Below are 19,642 nucleotides of genomic sequence, written 5' to 3'. Positions count from 1 at the left end.
CACAATAAAACGATTACAAAATAAAAAAAATAAAAATAAAAACTTTAAAGTAAAATAAAACTTATTGTGAAAACATTAACTGGTATTGTGTCTCTCTCCTGGAACTTTACTATGGGAATAAAATAAAGCACATCATGGAATAAATTATACTTTTGTCAGCATTAAAGGGGTCAAATGATGCTTTTTTAAAGATAATTATTTTGTGTATTTGCTGTAACAGAAGATGTTGATGCTTTAATGTTCAAAAAACACATTCATTCTCAAATACTGTACATTATTGTAGGTCCTCTATGTCCCGTCTCTCTCAAACACAAAGTCCCTTCTTCTGACGAGCGCAGTCTGATCTGATTGGCCAACTGACCCAGTTCATTGTAATTGGCCAATCGCTGGAAATGTAATGCCCCTTTCCATAATTGCAAGCTTCATCTTTCAAAATAAATGTAAAGACAGTTAATAATGTTCTTAGTTTAACCATCAGTTCAAGCCCGAAAGGAGAACAGAGTCACATGACAGACACAGTGATGAAGCTCATATGTGTTTGACACAAGCCACAGACGGTTAAGACAGCTGACTATGTGATGTGAGTGACCGTGTCTCTCTCTCTCTCTCTCTCTCTCTCTCTCTCTCTCTCTCTCTCTCTCTCTCTCTCTCTCCCTCTCTCTCTCTCTCTTTCTCTCCCTCTCTCCCTCTCCCTCTCTCTCTCTCTCTCTCTCTCTCTCTGTCACAATGATCGAGTCAGGAGATCCAAGTGTGAGGTAAAAATGGTTTATTTGTAACTCTTGACAGTCAGCAATGAGAACGTAGGAAGACGATGGCATAAACCCAGATGAATCACGTCCAGACCACTCAAGCAGATTATTCCAATTCCAATCGGATTCCAATTCTTGAAAAAGTGGTGGCTGGTGGCTGGTGGCTGGGTTCGGAAAAAGATGGGCAATCCGAAACATCAAAAATACGGGATAACGCATCCGGTCTGATGTTCTTAGAACCTGGATGATAAGAAATAGAAAAATCAAAACACCCGAAAAAAGAGCCCACTGAACCTGAGTTTCATCTTTTGGCGGACTTGATGTATTCAAGATTTTTTTTTGTGATCGGTTCAAACAATAAAAGGAACCCCCGAACCTTCCAACCAATGACGCTACTCTTCCAAAGCGAGCTTAACTGCCAACAGCTCTCTGTTACCAATGTCATAATTATGCTCGGTGGGGGACAAACGGTGGGAAAAATACACGCAAGGATGCACCTTACCATCTGTGAGGGAACGCTGGGATAGAACCTCGCCAACCCCCACCTGTGACGTGTCAACCTCCACCATGAACTGCGGGGAAGGATCAGGGGCAATGAGAATGGGAGCTGAAACAAAGCAGCTCTTTAGTTTAGTAAATGCAGCTTCCGCTGCACTAGACCACCTGAAGGCAGTCTTGATGGAATTTTAAGGCAGTCAAAAGGGCGGCTAGCTGGCTGAAATTGCGAATAAACCGCTGGTAGAAATTGGCAAAGCCCAGAAACCTCTGCAGGGCCTTACGAGACTCTGGGGTTGGCCAATTTACCACAGCCTGAATCTTGTCTGTATCCATGCGCACCCCCTAGGCCGAAACGATGTATCCCAAAAAAGGAACAGACTGTGCATGGAAAACGCATTTCTCCGCCTTAACAAAAAGCCCATTCTCTTACAGCCTCAGAAGCACTTGCCTGACATGTTGAACATGTTCCTGGAGAGAATGAGAAAATATCGGTATGTCATCCAGGTAGACATAAATGAACTGATCTACGATATCTCTCAACACATCGTTGACGAGTGCTTGGAATACCGCGGGGGCGTTACAAAGGCCAAAAGGAAGAACAAGATATTCAAAGTGCCCCCTGGGGGTATTAAAAGCGGTCTTCCATTCATCCCCCTCTCTTATGCGAACCAAATGATAATCATTACGGAGATCCAATTTCTTGAAAAAGGATGCCCCCTGCAGACGCTTGAAAGCCGACAACATCAATGGCAAAGGATAAGTATTCTTCACCGTGATGTCATTCAACCCTCGATAATCAATACAGGGATGAAGAGAGACGTCTTTCTTTTTCAAGAAAAAAAATCCTGCACCCGCTGGAGAGGAAGAGGGGCGGATGATCTTGACTGCAAGAGAATCAGAAAGATATTTCTCCATGACCTCCCTTTCCAGATTGGAAAGCGAATATAATTTGCCCTTAGGGCCACCGTACAGATGGGCTGAGAGAGTTCCACCATGGGTATCTTAAGTCTTTTAGCCACATTAATGTCTAAAAATTACCCTCCGCCCCCAAATCCACCAAAGACTCACAGTCAAAAGAGAGAGAATGGAGAGTCAGCCTTACCGGTAGCGACGTAACAGAAAGAGAGGATTTAAGAGTTGCTCCACCCGTCAGTAACCTCTTACCTACTGGCGGGCACCGGCTTTTACTGGACATTACAGAACGACGTGGCCGGCAGCTCCACGGTATAAGCACAAACCTCTCTCTCTGCGTCTCTGCTTCTCCTGCTGTGAAAGGAGAGACCTGCCCATCTGCATGGGTTCGGAATCTGGAAAAGAGAATTCACTCTTGCCAGTGACTGATGATAGGCTACTCTGATAAGTGACGTCAGGATTGATGGTGTCCGAAGGTCCGTGAAGGAACCAGCCCAAATGCGCTTCAGAATTCCAGCCGCAATCCGCAGCTAAAGTGCGAAATTCGATAGAATAATCGGCTACGGTGCGATCCCGTTGTCGCAGCTCCGCGAGAAGTCTAGCTGCCTCTCTGCCATAAGCAGCGTGATCAAATACCTTCTTCAGCTCCTGCGAAAACACTTGGAAGGATGCGCAGCACGGAAGTCTCTGTTCCCACACGGTGGTTCCCCAGCTTGCTGCTCATTGCTGCAGTGAGCAGAGTTATAATGAACGCTACCTTAGATTCCTTGGTGGGAAACTATGATGGTTGAAGAGAAACATAGAGGGAGCATTTATCCACAAATGAGCGATACAACTGGGGCTCCCCGGAATAAAAGGCTGGTGGTGGTAGACGAGGCTCAAGAGAACAGGTGCTTTGATCCACATCGGCTGGTGAATTGGACGCAGGTGGTTGCTGAGAAGAAACGGTCTCTAACTTGAAGCGCTGAAGCTGAGTGGTAAGTTCGTAACCTGTGCGACCAGGGCTTGGACAGCACGACCCGTGCCCATCATCTGATCCTCCTGGCGTTCCATGCGAGAGTTACTACTTGTTAAAAAGTCTCGTAATTCTGCCGAGCTCGCTAGATTCATTCTGGTTGGTTCGTTCTGTCACAATGATCGAGTCACGAGATCCAAGTACGAGGTAAAAATGGTTTATACGTAACTCTTGACAGTCAGCAATGAGAAAGTAGGAAGACGATGACATAACCCCAGATGAATCATGTCCAGACCACTCAAGCAGCAGTAGCTCAAACACAGCGCAGGAAACCTAGGCGGGCAAGGAATAAGGTCCAGATCGCTCAAGCTGCAGTAACTCAAACCCAACGCAGGGATCCTAGGCGGGCGAGGAATTAGGTCCAGAGAATCCCAACTGGAGGGACAGGAGCACAACTACACAAGACAGACCGACCAGAATCAACGAACCAACCATACAAACAGGAAACCAGTCAAACTTAAAGGCAGCGCAAATGAGCTGCAGCTGGTGCTCATTAACGCAGCTGCTGCTAGTTAACAGATGCACACAATCAGACATAGATGCAAGATGAGCGCACTGACCCATGAACCATGACACTCTCTCTCTCTCTCTCTAACACGCGCACACACACACTCATGCAACGCACAAAACTCTCAGTCAATAGCAAATACTTAAACTAATAACAAAACATACTTACAGTAGTTGATTCAGAAGCGCCAGATTGTCATTGCAAAGTCTGAATGACCTCCTCTCTGAGGTTCACGAAACGGTCATCCATAAATGTGTCACTGTTCTGTTTTAAGTAATCTTAAAGATTACTAAATGCATCTACTTTCGAAAGACCAAATAAAGTGCTTTTGCTCTCATCTAAATACACATCATCTCCCTGACATGACAACTTCGACGCTAACTGTTACTGAAACCACGACTTCTTTCTTTGCGTCAACATTTGGGCGGCCTTATGCAAATATTTCCACATAGTGACGTAGAAATGTGGCGTGGCATTCTTAACTTTGATAAAGAATATCTCTGGATTTGAGACTTTATAGTCTTTGCAACTTTACACATCTTCTTTATGCACCAAAAGCTTGCAACACTCCAAAGAGAAAGGAAATATTTTAATTGCATCGTACACTGTAAAAAATGACTGTGATTTTAACGGTAAAAAACTGTGAAAATGCTACAGTACAAACCTGTTTACTGGTTAACGGTAATTTCCTGTAAACTTTACAGGGAAAAACCGTAAACTTACGTTCCCAGAATTCTCTGCGTTGCATTTCAAATTTTGTTTGAATTTGATGTTTTTTCTTTGAAATAACTATGTTTCTTCTTAATTTTTTCTCATCTGTTATGTTTATTAGGTTTGTATGTTACATAAAATGTTGTTAAATTAATGTTTATTGCATATTTCAGTTTAATGAGTCTCACCATGATGGTGTTTAGTGCTTGTGTGAATGACACCGTGCACCTTCTATGTATCTTATTATTTAAAAGCTGCTTGTGATGGGCTTTGTTTCACCACATGACTCTCTCATCACCACCTGCTTTTGGTGGTTACCAGTGTAATACAAAGGTACAAAACAGATTTCAGTGCTTCAATAAGTTCGTATATTAATATTATATCAGTTAAATTATGGTATTAAACTGTAAATATAAAGTAAAACCGTTAAACCTACAACAATGTAACTGTATTTTTTAAGGTATAAAACCGTTGTTTATAAAAATGTTTTTCCTAAAGTTAATACTTTTTATTTTACAGTAAATCATTGACTCAAGCACCAGATTTAACCGTAGAAACAACAATGACAATGGCTGCCAACCGTAAAAGAAAAAAATGTTTTACCCGTAACTTTACGGTGGAATTCTGGCAACCCCAGCTGCCAGCGTTTTACCGTAGAATCTACGTTTTTTTTTTACAGTGTATGACCCCCTATTTTCTAAATATATATACTGGTTGTGTTTGTATTTATAGATACATAATAAATATACACAGTACACACACATATATTATGCAAACCAAAACTTTTGTTTTATATGTGATTAACCAATACTAAAATATTATACAGATTAACAATACTACTAATAATAACAACAACAACAATATTCAGTATAATTTATGTGGCATGGCTTTTTTTCACGGCACTGGCCAATCAAAAAAACTCATGTCATGTCAATATTTATTCTTTTTTTATATAGCATCTCGGATGCTTCTCTGGCTATTCTGAAAAGCCAGAACCTCAAAATGAAATCATCAAAATGATTGACTACTATTGCTGTCGCTCCCAGACTAAACACAAGGCAATTGCCAGCAAACATAAACTTTATTATAGCCTTTTGTCTGGATCTTTAAAACATTAAAAGTCATTCAGAGTGAATTTCTCAGCGATTACAACCTACTATCCATTTCTGTGTGGCACCAATATGAAGATGAGATGAAAATGCCACTTTCTCTAATAATATCATTGGAGCTTAGTTAATATAGCAGCTTACATTAACTTTAAAAAGTTTGGGCTTAGTTCACTAAAGCTGCATTTATTTGACAAAAATCCAGTAAAGATGGTTATATTGTAACATATTATTACAATTTAACAGTTTTCTATTTAAATATCCTGTCAAAGGCATTGCTGTAATGCACAGCGGTATCTTCATTATCATTACTTCAGTCTTCAGTGTCACATGATCTTCAGAAATCAGAATAATATGATGATTTACTGCTCAAGAAACGTTTCTGATTATTATCAATGTGGAAAACAGTTGTGCTGCTTCATATTTTTGAATAAATGAATGATCCCAAACTTGAGTGTTAGTGTTATATTGTTATATTAATATACATAGTGTTATAATGTTATATTAACAACCTGTTGGTTATTATAAACCCTGTTTGAAATGTATTATTTATGGCATAGTTTGTAAGTCTATGGCATTTATTTATTTTCATCTTTCTTTCATCAGTTGATTTTCTTTTACCCATCAGGTCTATGAGAAAGTGGCCTACCTACTTACAAACCTGGGTAAGTTTTGATTCAGTCAAGGTTGCTATTGATCGAGTGAGTGTAATATTCTTGCGGTCTGTAAGAAACTTTCCTCGTGCCTGTGACATACAGTGCATGGCTAAAATACAGCTCACTTGTGATCTAGAACACCCACGGACAGAGTCGGAATGGGAAAACAGCTTTGCCCTCAAAATGTTCCTCTTCCAGTTCGTCAATCTCAACAGCTCGACTTTCTACATCGCTTTCTTTTTAGGAAGGTAAGAAACTCTTGATGTTGTCGATGCATTGTTCAGTCCTTGATGGAAGTGTTTTTGCTACTTTCATTCGCACAGATTGTACCACTTGAGATCTGTTCATCAACTCATACAGGAACTTCATGGCGCTAACGCACATGCTAACACAAAATCCTCCCCCACAGTAGCATGGCTAATTGAACTGTAAAGCTAATTTCAAGTGTTATTGTATTCCGCAGGTTTGCTGGCAGGCCGGGTGACTATAATAAGCTGTTTAACCGGTGGAGGATGGAGGAGGTGGGTGAGATAAGGCGGTAATGAGTTTTCTCACACTTGGTTGTTATTGCCCTTCGGCATGATCAACATTCTCCTATCAAATATCAGCCTCAGTTATGCAACTGCCGTGAGATTTCTTTAAAAACAGTCATTATTCAGTGCAGACTCTCTCCTAATTGCCTCAACATAACAACTGTGGTTGCTCGTAACACCAGTGTACTGATTTAGATCTAGTCTGTGTACCGCGTGAAATATAATCAAAACCACCCTTGTGGAAAACAAATGTGCTTAACTGTATTGAATTTCAAAACTTAGAAATCTTAATGCAGACAGTATTAAAACTTGCAGTAAGAAAACTTGCAGACAGTATTATTTTAATGAAATAAAGCACTTAAGTGTAATTACAGAAAGAGTCCTCTTAGATTACACACTTTTAAAAAGTGCTATGAACAAATTAAAGGTACATTTTAAGTCACATATTTTGATGTGTTGACTGAAATGTAGAGGACTGGATTATATTTTTGTGTGTTATTAACCAATTATTTTTTTTTAGTGTCATCCCAGTGGATGTCTGATCGACTTGTGCCTACAAATGGGAGTGATCATGGTGTTGAAGCAGATCTGGAATAACTTCATGGAGCTGGGCTACCCGTGAGTATCAGTGGGCCCTCCTGCAATCTTAAAACACAAGACTGCAATGTCTGGGAAAAATACTTTATTTCATAAGATCCGACTTTGTTATTGATTGTATGAAAACAGAGGTCTGTGTTCTTCAATTATTAGCCGAACAGGAGGTGTTTGCTGCATTGAACATTCAAAGAGAGAGTTTGTCCTTAGTTCCAGTCCACTGCGCTCACGGCTGACTGATTTTGCCAACCCTGCAGTACAGAGAGAAATGTATGCCTCATCAGAAAGAGCCTCGACAACAGAGTGTACTAAACAAATGCTCAGCAAACCATGATTATTAGTTTATGTTAGTTTAGATTAACATTACTGTCCCCTGATCAGTGTTTACAGAAAAATGGCAACTCTGTTATTATTATCTTAAAATAGTACACTAATATATACTTTCATTACTGTTTCAGTTCAGTTTAAAAGCGCGCTTTGTAACATCAAACTTAAAGTACATTTTAAATAATTGTGTTTTAATAATCTTTTGTTGTGCTTTGAAGAAGTACACTAATTTGCTGACTAACGTACTAAAGCACATGTACTACTCAGGTACTTGATTATTTATTATTTGGCCATAACCATCACTCTTCATGATCAAATTTGAAGTGTATTTTCCCTCTTTTGTTTCTTGCTCAGACTGCTGCAGAACTGGTGGTCCCGGCGTAAGATGAAACGAGCAGGAGAGCAGAATAAAAGTAAAGAAGAGCTGCCGCAGTGGGATAGAGACTGGAACCTGCAGCCCATGAACGCACACGGCCTGGTGGACGAGTATCTGGAGATGGGTGAGTCCTGCTCAACAGCACGTACTGTGAGATCTTGTGAAGTGCCTAATTTTCTGTCATAATTAAGGAGAAGTTAGTTACCTAGTTAAGCAGTCACGCAAATAGCTGCCTTAATAATAACACATCTTAAGTAATGATGAATGAAGATAATTGCTTTGCTCTTTAGAACTGAGATTGAAGTATGTTCATCAGGGCAGCATGCTTTTGCAATGCATTGTGCAATGCTTTTTAGCATTTGCTTGTAAGATGGGTTGCAAGTTCTGTATGTTTTCTGTACAGTTCTACAGTTTGGTTTCACTACAATCTTTGTGGCGGCATTTCCTCTGGCTCCACTGCTTGCTCTACTCAACAACATCATCGAGATCCGATTGGACGCCTACAAGTTTGTCACGCAGTGGAGGAGACCGATGCCCGCTCGCGCTACTGACATCGGTTGGTCCTTTTCACCTCAATTAGCCTGTTGTCAGTTAATTTCAATCTAAATGCTAGAATCACAAAGGTTGTTTGTTGCGATTACTTAATTTAGTCTATTGTAAATATAGATTGTTAGCATGAATATTCACAATAAAAAGGATACATAAATTCTTAATGTTCTTAAATGTAGCAGATATTTTTTTTTAGATTCATATGTTATCTGTTCTGACTAATTACAATATATTTTGATTTAATAGATTTGTTTTGTTTATTTTTTTTAATTAGGTATCTGGCATGGTGTCCTGGAGGGAATAGGGGTCGTGGCTGTCATAACAAATGCATTCGTCATCGCCATCACTTCGGATTACATCCCTCGCTTTGTCTATGCTTTCAAATATGGGCCCTGTGTGGACAAGGGTTACCGGCATGAGAAGTAAGATTTAAAAATAGATTAGAAAGATAGAAAGATACAAATTGACAATTACAGGGCCAAACACACCAGTGGCATGTGCACTGTAAAGCTGAACAGATTTATTTGGTTAGTACTTCTATTGGTGATGGGTGGTTGCCAAGATGGTTCAGCTTCACCTTTTACATTATCAGTGCATGTCTGGGAAACTATTTTGTAAGTCAGAAATTGGCAGATTTTTATGGAACTTATCTGCATCAAGTCAAATTAGACTAACTGTACTTAGACCTATACAGAGCTCTGGCATGAAAATCTAGATGGTACAGTCCGATAGGTCTAAATCAATCTGACCTAATGACATCATTATCACATGACACGGTATCAGTAGCCAATGAGCTTGCTGCTCAACATTCAAATATATGACTAGTGCTTGCCTTAGCAGTTGCAGCTTCAGAAACCCTCCACCTTCCCCAGCTCCACCTGTATAGATCTGCTATGAAGTGATTTAAGAATGCTTAAAGTCATATCTGCTGTGATGTTGGGAAATGTCAACACTTGTTGAGGCTTTATTTTTCGTTAATTTAGCCACTGTATTGAATAAATACCTGGGGTTATGTTTGTTTTCTTCTAAAAGAGAAGAAAAGTAATCGGATCTAGCAGTTTTTAATGCTTTTCTGTAGGATAGGTTACTTTCCCGCCAAGCAATACGAAATACCTCTAGTTTTGTTTTCCTCCAGCTGCGCTCCATTTTTCGGGCTGCTCTCTTTAGGGTGTGAGTGTGCTCATTTTACCATGGTGTCAGACTGGCTTCCTTAACCTTCCTTAAGCGTAAAGGAGCAATTGTATTTAAAATGCTCCATAGTTTCTGTTACATCATCAAGTTGTTCTGAGGTTTTGGATATGCTAAAGAATTCAGATACATCAGGAAGATAACTTACAAAGCAGTATTTTGTGGTAGAAGTTATGGTTCTACCATACTTGTAACAAGAAGTAGAATTTTCAATTTTGGCTATATGAAGTTTGCACAAAACTAAATAATGATCTGAGATATCATCACTTGGCTGCATAATTTCAACACTATCAACATCAATTCCATGTCAAGTCAAGTCACCTTTATTTATATAGCGCTTTAAACAAAATACATTCCGTCAAAGCAACTGAACAACATTCATTAGGAAAACAGTGTGTCAATAATGCAAAATGATAATTAAAGGCAGTTCATCATTGAATTCAGTGATGTCATCTCTGTTCAGTTAAATAGTGTCTGTGCATTTATTTGCAATCAAGTCAACGATATCGCTGTAGATGAAGTGACCCCAACTAAGCAAGCCAGAGGCGACAGCGGCAAGGAACCGAAACTCCATCGGTGACAGAATGGAGAAAAAAACCTTGGGAGAAACCAGGCTCAGTTGGGGGGCCAGTTCTCCTCTGACCAGACGAAACCAGTAGTTCAATTCCAGGCTGCAGCAAAGTCAGATTGTGTAGAAGAATCATCTGTTTCCTGTGGTCTTGTCCTGGTGGTCCTCTGAGACAAGGTCTTTACAGGGGATCTGTATCTGGGGCTCTAGTTGTCCTGGTCTCCGCTGTCTTTCAGGGCAGTAGAGGTCCTTTCTAGGTGCTGATCCACCATCTGGTCTGGATACGTACTGGATCCGGGTGACTGCAGTGACCCTCTGATCTGGATACAGACTGGATCTGGTGGCTACGGTGACCTCGGAATAAGAGAGAAACAGACAAATATTAGCGTAGATGCCATTCTTCTAATGATGTAGCAAGTACATAGGGCGTTATGGGAAGTGTTCCCGGTTCCGGTTTACCTAATTAATGCAGCCTAAAACTCCTTTAACGGATTGGATATTAAAAACATATTAGTATGTTATGTGTATGCCAGGTTAAAGAGATGGCTCTTTAATCTAGATTTAAACTGCAAGAGTGTGTCTGCCTCCCGAACAATGTTAGGTAGGTTATTCCAGAGTTTAGGAGCCAAATAGGAAAAGGATCTGCCGCCCGTAGTTGATTTTGATATTCTAGGTATTATCAAATTGCCTGAGTTTTGAGAACGTAGCGGACGTAGAGGATTATAATGTAAAAGGAGCTCATTCAAATACTGAGGTACTAAACCATTCATGGCTTTATAAGTAATAAGCAATATTTTAAAATCTATACGATGTTTGATAGGGAGCCAGTGCAGTGTTGACAGGACCGGGCTAATATGGTCATACTTCCTGGTTCTAGTAAGAACTCTTGCTGCTGCATTTTGGACTAGCTGTAGTTTGTTTACTAAGCATGCAGAACAACCACCCAATAAAGCATTACAACAATCTAACCTTGAGGTCATAAATGCATGGATTAACATTTCTGCATTTGACATTGAGAGCATAGGCCGTAATTTAGATATATTTTTGAGATGGAAAAATGCAGTTTTACAAATGCTAGAAACGTGGCTTTCTAAGGAAAGATTGCGATCGAATAGCACACCTAGGTTCCTAACTGATGACGAAGAATTGACAGAGCAACCATCAAGTCTTAAGCAGTGTTCTAGGTTATTACAAGCAGAGTTTTTAGGTCCTATAATTAACACCTCAGTTTTTTCAGAATGTAGCAGTAAGAAATTACTCGTCATCCAGTTTTTTATATCGACTATGCATTCCATTAGTTTTTCTAATTGGTGCGTTTCAACGGGCCGCGAAGAAATATAGAGCAGAGTATCATCAGCATAACAGTGAAAGCTAACACCATGTTTCCTGATGATATCTCCCAAGGGTAACATATAAAGCGTGAAGAGTAGCGGCCCTAGTGCTGAGCCTTGAGGTACTCCATACTGCACTTGTGATCGATATGATACATCTTCATTCACTGCTAAGTCTATGCAAAAGAATGTTGTGGTCAATTGTGTCAAACGCAGCACTAAGATCCAATAAAACTAATAGAGAGATACACCCACGATCAGATGATAAGAGCAGATCATTTGTAACTCTAAGGAGAGCAGTCTCTTTAAGGAGCTTAGATGGTATAGGGTCTAACATACATGTTGTTGGTTTAGATGATTTAACAAGTTTATACAATTCTTCCTCTCCTATAGTAGAGAATGAGTGGAACTGTTCCTCAGGGGGTCTATAGTGTACTGTCTGATGCGATACTGTAACTGACGGCTGAATGGTTGCATTTTTATCTCTAATAGTATCGATTTTAGAAGTAAAGTAGTTCATAAAGTCATTACTGCTGTGGTGTTGGGAAATGTCAACACTTGTTGAGGCTTTATTTTTCGTTAATTTAGCCACTGTATTGAATAAATACCTGGGGTTATGTTTGTTTTCTTCTAAAAGAGAAGAAAAGTAATCAGATCTAGCAGTTTTTAATGCTTTTCTGTAGGATAGGTTACTTTCCCGCCAAGCAATACGAAATACCTCTAGTTTTGTTTTCCTCCAGCTGCGCTCCATTTTTCGGGCTGCTCTCTTTAGGGTGCGAGTATGCTCATTATACCATGGTGTCAGACTGGTTTCCTTAACCTTCCTTAAGCGTAAAGGAGCAACTGTATTTAAAGTGCTAGAAAAGAGAGAGTCCATAGTTTCTGTTACATCATCAAGTTGTTCTGAGGTTTTGGATATGCTAAGGAATTTGGATACATCAGGGAGATAACTTAAAAAGCAGTCTTTTGTGGTAGAAGTGATGGTTCTTCCATACTTGTAACAAGAAGTAGAATTTACAATTTTGGCTATATGAGGTTTGCACAAAAATAAATAATGATCTGAGATATCATCACTTGGCTGCATAATTTCAACAATATCAACATCAATTCCATGTGACAGTATTAAATCTAGAGTATGATTTCGACAATGAGTAGGTCCTGAAACGTGTTTTCTAACCCCAATAGAGTTCAGAATGTCTATAAATGCTGATCCCAATGCATCTTTTTCATTATCAACATGGATATTAAAATCACCAACTATTAAAACTTTATCTGCAGCCAGAACTAACTCGGATGTAAAATCACCAAACTCTTTAATAAAGTCTGTATGGTGCCCTGGTGGCCTGTATACAATAGCCAGTACAAACATAAAAGGGGATTTATCATTAACATTTGTTTCTCTGGATAATGTTATATGAAGCACCATTACTTCAAACGAGTTATACTTGAAACCTGCCCTCTGAGAAATCCTGAAAACGTTGTCATAAATTGAAGCAACACCTCCCCCTTTGCCTTTTAGACGCGGCTCATGTTTATAACAGTAATCTTCGGGGGTGGACTCGTTTAAAATAATGTAATCATCAGGTTTTAGCCAGGTTTCTGTCAAACACAGCACATCTATATTATGATCAGTGATCATATTATTTACAAAGAGTGTTTTCGTAGAAAGGGATCTGATATTCAATAAGCCAAGCTTTATCATTTGTTTATCCGTATTGCATCTGTTTTTTATTTGTTGAACCTCAATTAAATTGTTAATCTTAACTTGGTTTGGACATTTTTTGTATTTTCTAGTTCGGGGAACGGACACAGTCTCTATAGTGTGATATCTAGGTGAAAGAGTCTCTATGTGCTGAGAATTAACTGACCTCTGTGACGTGAGGCAGCTAGCAGACAGTCGGTTTAGCCAGTCTATCTGCTTCCTGACCCGGGCCCCAGTTAGTCAAGTATAAACACAAAGACTATTTGCCATATTTCTAGAGAGAAGAGTGGCGCCACCCCAGGAGGGATGAAGACCATCTCTTTTAAACAGGTCAGGTCTGCCCCAAAAGCTCGTCCAATTGTCTATGAAACCTATGTTATTCTGTGGGCACCACTTAGACATCCAGCCATTGAGTGATGACAATCTGCTACGCATCTCATCACCACGGTAAGCAGGGAGGGGACCAGAGCATATTACAGTGTCTGACATCGTGCTTGCAAGTTCACACACCTCTTTAATGTTATTTTTAGTGATCTCCGACTGGCGAAGTCGAACATCATTAGCGCCGGCATGAATAACAATCTTACTGTATTTATGTTTAGCATTAGCCAGCATTTTTATATTTGCCAAGATGTCAGGCGGTCTGGCTCCCGGTAAACATTTGACTATGGTGGCTGGTGTCTCTATATTCACGTTCCGTACAATAGAATCACCAATAACTAGAGCACTTTCATCATGTTTCTCAGTGGGTGCATCACTGAGTGGGGAGAACCGGTTTAATGTTTTGATCGGAACAGAAGAGCGGTGTTTTGACCCACGACTACGCTGCCTCACCATCACCCAGTTGCCCTGCTGCAGGGGCTCTGTTGCCGGAACCGAACAATGTACAGGAATCCCTGAGCTAGACACATCCAAAGCCGTATCTAGAGCCCTAACATTCTTACTGTCCTCAATTAAAGTTTGGATGCGTGTCTCTAATTCTGAAATCTTCTCTATCAGCCTAACTAATTCCCTGCATTTATCACATGTGAATCCCTCATCAGCGACAGAGATAGATAAAATGTACATGTGGCAAGAGGTGCAAATAACAATAGCAGGAGAAGCCATTACTCACCGTGCTTGATGAAATATTCTTACTGTGGTTGTTTGATGAACTTGTGAAAAACTGGAGCGAGAGAGAGGAGAGGAGAAAAGAAAACAGCGATAGGTATAAATGAAAACGCTAATGACAAGCTAACGAGTGCTAACGCTTTGCAGGTGTACTGCACCCACGGATATAAAATAAAAGTGAACAATCAAAATTAATCTGAATAGATTGATCGATAATATCAGAAATATGGTGTGAATTAAGTTATATTTTATCACTTTAAAAAACAGAGAGTGATAGTACGATAAAGATTCTAGAGAAAAAAATAATAAAAACAGCTACACGGAGCTACGACTAGCAACAAGGCCAACAGGAAGTAGAGAAAACACTGTCCAACAGCGACACCCGCAGTCACGCATGTGACAGTATTAAATCTATAGTATGATTTCGACAACGAGTAGGTCCTGAAACGTGTTGTCTAACCTCAATAGAGTTCAGAATGTCTATAAATGCTGATCCCAGTGCATCTTTTTCATTATCAACATGGATATTAAAATAACCAACTATTAAAACTTTTTGAACAATGAATGCTTTATGGAGGTTATTTCATTTATGTTATATTTGCAGCAGCAGTATTTCTTACATGCTCACAGCAGCATGTTGTGGATGTAGTGGCAGTATCAAGTCTAGGAACTGTACTTACTCTGCAGCAACTGCAGTGTAGCAGATCTATTCCTATTCTATTGTGTCTATTCTATACAGATCTATTATGGCAATGAACAGACATAATGACAGAAATAAAATTATGAATTTGTGTGAATCTCTGTGTTGCTAATGACTTTTTCATTTTGTGTGTCTTTATACAGATGTCTAAGAGGATACTTGAACAACAGTCTGTCTGTTTTTGATATGGGTGAATTTAAAAATGGGAGTTATCATCCTCGATACTGCAGGTACAGCAACACTCATGCTACAGTTTCATGTTGTTATATTCTTTTGGGTTTTGTTTTTTCCTCAAGGTAAATTTATCTCATTCCCTTCTACAGGTATCGGGATTATAGAGCGCCTCCATGGAGTCCTGAACCCTATGAGTTCACCCTGCAGTTCTGGCATGTTTTGGCTGCCAGACTAGCCTTCATCATAGTCTTTGAGGTCAGTGCTATTTAACAATATTATCTAAGTAATGCTTTACACCATCAACAATCTCAGCCAACCTTTTATGGGATCCAGTGTAAGCAAAAAATGGACTTGAGGTATGGGTTCTTAATGGGTTTGTCCACAGGTTCCATGTAGGTCCATACTGGAGCTAATTCAGACAAGACCGACAAGGAACTCATGTCAAACCCCATTTACAGCCCATAATGGGGATAATTCAGACAGGGCCATCATGGAATTCAAGTGGGCTTATTTAGATAAGGATAATAAGTAACTTATGGACAAACCCATGTTGAGCCCAAACCTCAAGTTCATATTTTGCCTACATTGGCCTCACCTTAAAGGAGTCATACCCTCGTATTACCTTGGATACCTACTGCTGTATTATAGTCTTTCAGGCCCTTCTAAAAAAGAAAAGTGGAAAAAAAATAAACACAGAGCTCCTCAGACCCTTATCTCTGTAGGCATTATTGTCTTGCGAGATCTGATGCGATATTTTGGCTGTCGTGGACGGTCATTATAATAATGCAAATGAGGGGCATGTTGATTGGTTGCAGGAAGGAGGGGGGTTGACACCGCAGGTAACGCTTTAGCATATCATTACAAACTGACATCATGGCGCAAGTTGTGAATGAACAAGACCGGCTTCCCGGCCAGTGTATAAGTATGAGGCACCGTTTAGGGCTTAAATCAAACTTCATTCACGCACACATATGAAACACGCTTGCATATATACTAAGTACTAGTCACACATACATGTATATGAACTATCTACGCACATAAAGTTACTCATATGAGACGTGAGCACAGCACACACACACAAATATAAGACGTGAGCACACACACACACAAACTAGACGGGGCCTCATGTAAGCGTTAGGCAGTAAATAAACAATAACCGAATTCATGATGATCTCAGTCATTTGTTTTTTGCAAAGTACGTTAGCAGCCATTCCCCATACCTCGAAGCTAATACTCCCGCCAGAGTTGTGCCTGGACACGTTCATTGAACGATAATTCATGAACTCGTTCATGTTTTGGACTGAACTGAACGTACCGCATTACTGCCTGATGAACGTTACTGTGAAGTTGTTCATTCTGGTGTCTGTGAACGCCACGCTCTCTCAGTTTAACTTCGTTCAGTAGGATGCCAGATTTCTATAAAGCCTTCTAGGCGAAAACCCACCTAAAACCCACCATAAACCGGCCTTAATATGTAGCGGAAAAAACACCCAATCTGGCAACGCCAGACTCTCTTGTTCAAACTCTCTTGTTGTTTTTCGAGTCATTTCGTTCATTTAAGGGGCTTTAAATGTTACTATTAACTGGCAAATTCCCCGAACACATCAACCTATGCAATCTTGATCATATTCTGAATTAAGAAATCATTATAATGCAGTCAAAAGTCTGTTTTTGCAGTCCGTTTACAGGGAACATAAATAATTACTTCACCTCCAGTCTTTCGTTTATTTGTCTAGTGACAGACGCAATAGCATACAATAGCCGCATTAGCAGTTATGCTGTTTGTTACACACAGTAGAGCAATAAAAACACAGTCTTACCGTTTCAATTGCAGGCAATTTTGTTGGAATGGCGCTTTTCCCGAGCTTCGATGCCAACTTCGCCTGATATTGCCCCAAATTTGTGAAGGATTTCGGCGTACAATGTTTAGCACAAACACGTAAAGATAAACCAGTGGAAGGGTTGAAGGAACCGCGTCATTAAAAATGAATTTAATCCACTGGTCTCTGATAGCTAGGTCCGTTCTTGGTAGAGAAAACACATTTACATGTTGATTCTGGCAGTCAACCACAGAGCAACTCACGTGTGCACTACTCCAGCGTCTTTCTCGACTGAATATGAGGGGGAGAGGGGAAGGGGCGAGCTTCCTGCTGCGGTGTCCATATATGGTATATCCTGCCCCGTCTTGACGTCAAGACGGTGAAGAAATCAAAATCTCGTATTTGAGTGCGCGTGCACGTGGGCTATTTTACAAACCCTGAGGTAAACAAACGCTTCACTTTTAAATATCGGCTTCCTGGCCAGTGTATAATCGTTAGGCAATCATAACATACATTGATTCTCGTGGAAAAGTGAAAATTGTGGGTCATGACTCCTTTAAATTGTTGACTTGGAGAAGCTACTTTAAAATTTCATTTTGCAAATCTGTAAGCTATATATGATTGTAAGTAGTTAAAGTATACCTGCTCTTTGATAAAGCTTGAAAGGTACTTGAGCAGGGGTCTCCAAACTCATTCCTGGAGTTGGACTCAGTCCAACCCTAATTAATAATTAAATGAGCCAATCACCGTCTTACTAAGCATGCTAGAAACTTCCAGTAGAAGTTCAGTAGAATAAGCAGTATTAAGTATAAATAAGCAGTATTCTTAAAACAGTATGCAAAAAAAGTACTTAAATCACCTATTACTACTGAGATTCTGAAGTGCTCATTGTCATGGGACCATGATGGCACTGGTCTTCTTTCACACAAGGCTAATTTAGCTACTTCTCAGTATTACAATGCAACCTAAGATTATTTCATGTTTGTGTTTTTTTCATTGTCTGTTATATTCTCCATAGCACCTGGTGTTTGGCATTAAGACCTTCATAGCCCATCTGATTCCAGACATGCCCAAAGACCTGTGTGATCGCATGCGCAGGGAGAAATACCTGATGCAGGAGATGATGTATGAGACGGAACTGGAGCACCTGCAGAAAGAGCGGAAAAAGAATGGCAAACGTTATCACCATGAGTGGCCTTAGCCATGCCTGTCCATAAATATACAAAAAAATGGCCACTGGAGAACCACATACACTACCCACAATAGCACATAAAGACTTGAGAGCGGTGGACAAGCGTCCTTGAAACATGCACACCTGCAGCACATATGTGAACACGGACATTCATATACAACCGTTCTGCTACCTTGGACAGCTAGCTTTATTGACTCCATGCATGGGCTGCCCACTTTTCATTGCTGTGACAAACCAGGAAGCGGATTCAGTGTTTGGGTTCAAAACCTGATCTCCAGGTGGCCCTTTAGAGCCAAGAGTTGGCAGCTGTACTCTGCACCAAAGAGGTTTTTCTCAATCACATGAACCCTACCCGAGACCTCCGATTATCCTATATTTTCATCCTGCTGAGTAGTTCTAAAACTTTACTGATTGACTACTTAAACTTTTGGCTCATTAGCAAAAAGTGGCTATGAAAGCAATTATGGATTGGGATAAAGAAGCTTGAGAAACACTATACTAAAGAAAGTCATGATAGGCGTTTTATCTATAAAAATATGTATTGAGGGTATTGAATGAACGGTATTAGTTTGAAATCACGCGGAAATTAAATAAATTGGATTTCCGAGAGCACAACTGGATCCGCCTTCCTTCTTAATAGTCAACAAACATCTGTGCTAGAGTACGCTGCAGAACATGAAGGAGATTCACGTCCACAAACCACAGCTTTGTCCATGTGAAGCATCATCAACATTGAGATCAATGGATTACAGTGTTTTCTAACTGTTTTCTAAACTCCAGTGTGTCGGTGGGAAATATCATTCTTTGAACACGCATCCTTCCCAGCATGGCCTGCAGTGGCGCTGCTCTTTCATCTGTGTTCTGTCGTAGTTCTGAATGGAGCACTGGTGCGGTTGGACTGTTTACTATGCAGATGAAGGGTTTTTGGAGTTCTTGTTTTCTGCTTTCCTACTTGTCTGCGTCTCTGTGCGTGGCAGCTATCATCCCGCTGTGAAGCAGTTCTCTACCTGGTCACCAGTTAGAGAACATATTTACCGATGCGCCCTCTCTCTTCGCTTGCCAGCATCTCACATTGTGATTCTTGTTACAAAAGTGGTTTCTGGTAAAGTTTACCAAATTAAAATCAGTTTGTTTATGCAAATGAACAGTTTTTATGTACTGCAGCGCCTTGAAAAGATATGCAGATCTGTCTTTCAGTACGATAAGTCATTTTGTCAAGGCAAATAAAATAAAACAAATAGCTAATATTGGCAAAATGGTGATATAAGTAACATGCATGTTTTTTTTTATTGCATGTTGTTCCTTTGTTTTTCATTATTTTAT

At 40.0% G+C, this 19,642-nt stretch overlaps 1 protein-coding gene across 3 annotated transcripts in view; it reads left to right on the top strand.

Moving 5' to 3' along the window:
- Window positions 1-19,331, top strand: part of LOC132124628 (anoctamin-3-like) — a 93,900-nt gene extending 74,569 nt beyond the window's left edge. For all 3 annotated transcript variants that reach the window (XM_059535735.1, XM_059535734.1, XM_059535733.1), the window contains 10 exons: window positions 6,128-6,164; window positions 6,292-6,403; window positions 6,619-6,676; window positions 7,209-7,306; window positions 7,964-8,109; window positions 8,389-8,541; window positions 8,809-8,956; window positions 15,277-15,363; window positions 15,457-15,562; window positions 18,146-19,331. In XM_059535735.1, coding sequence (XP_059391718.1) covers window positions 6,128-6,164; window positions 6,292-6,403; window positions 6,619-6,676; window positions 7,209-7,306; window positions 7,964-8,109; window positions 8,389-8,541; window positions 8,809-8,956; window positions 15,277-15,363; window positions 15,457-15,562; window positions 18,146-18,328 — 1,128 coding nt within the window. In that variant the 3' untranslated portion in view covers window positions 18,329-19,331. The remainder of the gene's footprint in view (window positions 1-6,127; window positions 6,165-6,291; window positions 6,404-6,618; window positions 6,677-7,208; window positions 7,307-7,963; window positions 8,110-8,388; window positions 8,542-8,808; window positions 8,957-15,276; window positions 15,364-15,456; window positions 15,563-18,145) is intronic.
- The last annotated feature ends 311 nt before the right edge of the window (window positions 19,332-19,642 follow it).

This window comes from Carassius carassius, chromosome 43 (assembly GCF_963082965.1).
Source record: "Carassius carassius chromosome 43, fCarCar2.1, whole genome shotgun sequence".
In the NCBI taxonomy this organism is placed as follows: Eukaryota; Metazoa; Chordata; class Actinopteri; order Cypriniformes; family Cyprinidae; genus Carassius; species Carassius carassius.
The sequence above is the reverse complement of the archived record's forward strand: the minus strand, read 5'-3'. Positions and strand labels throughout refer to the sequence as shown.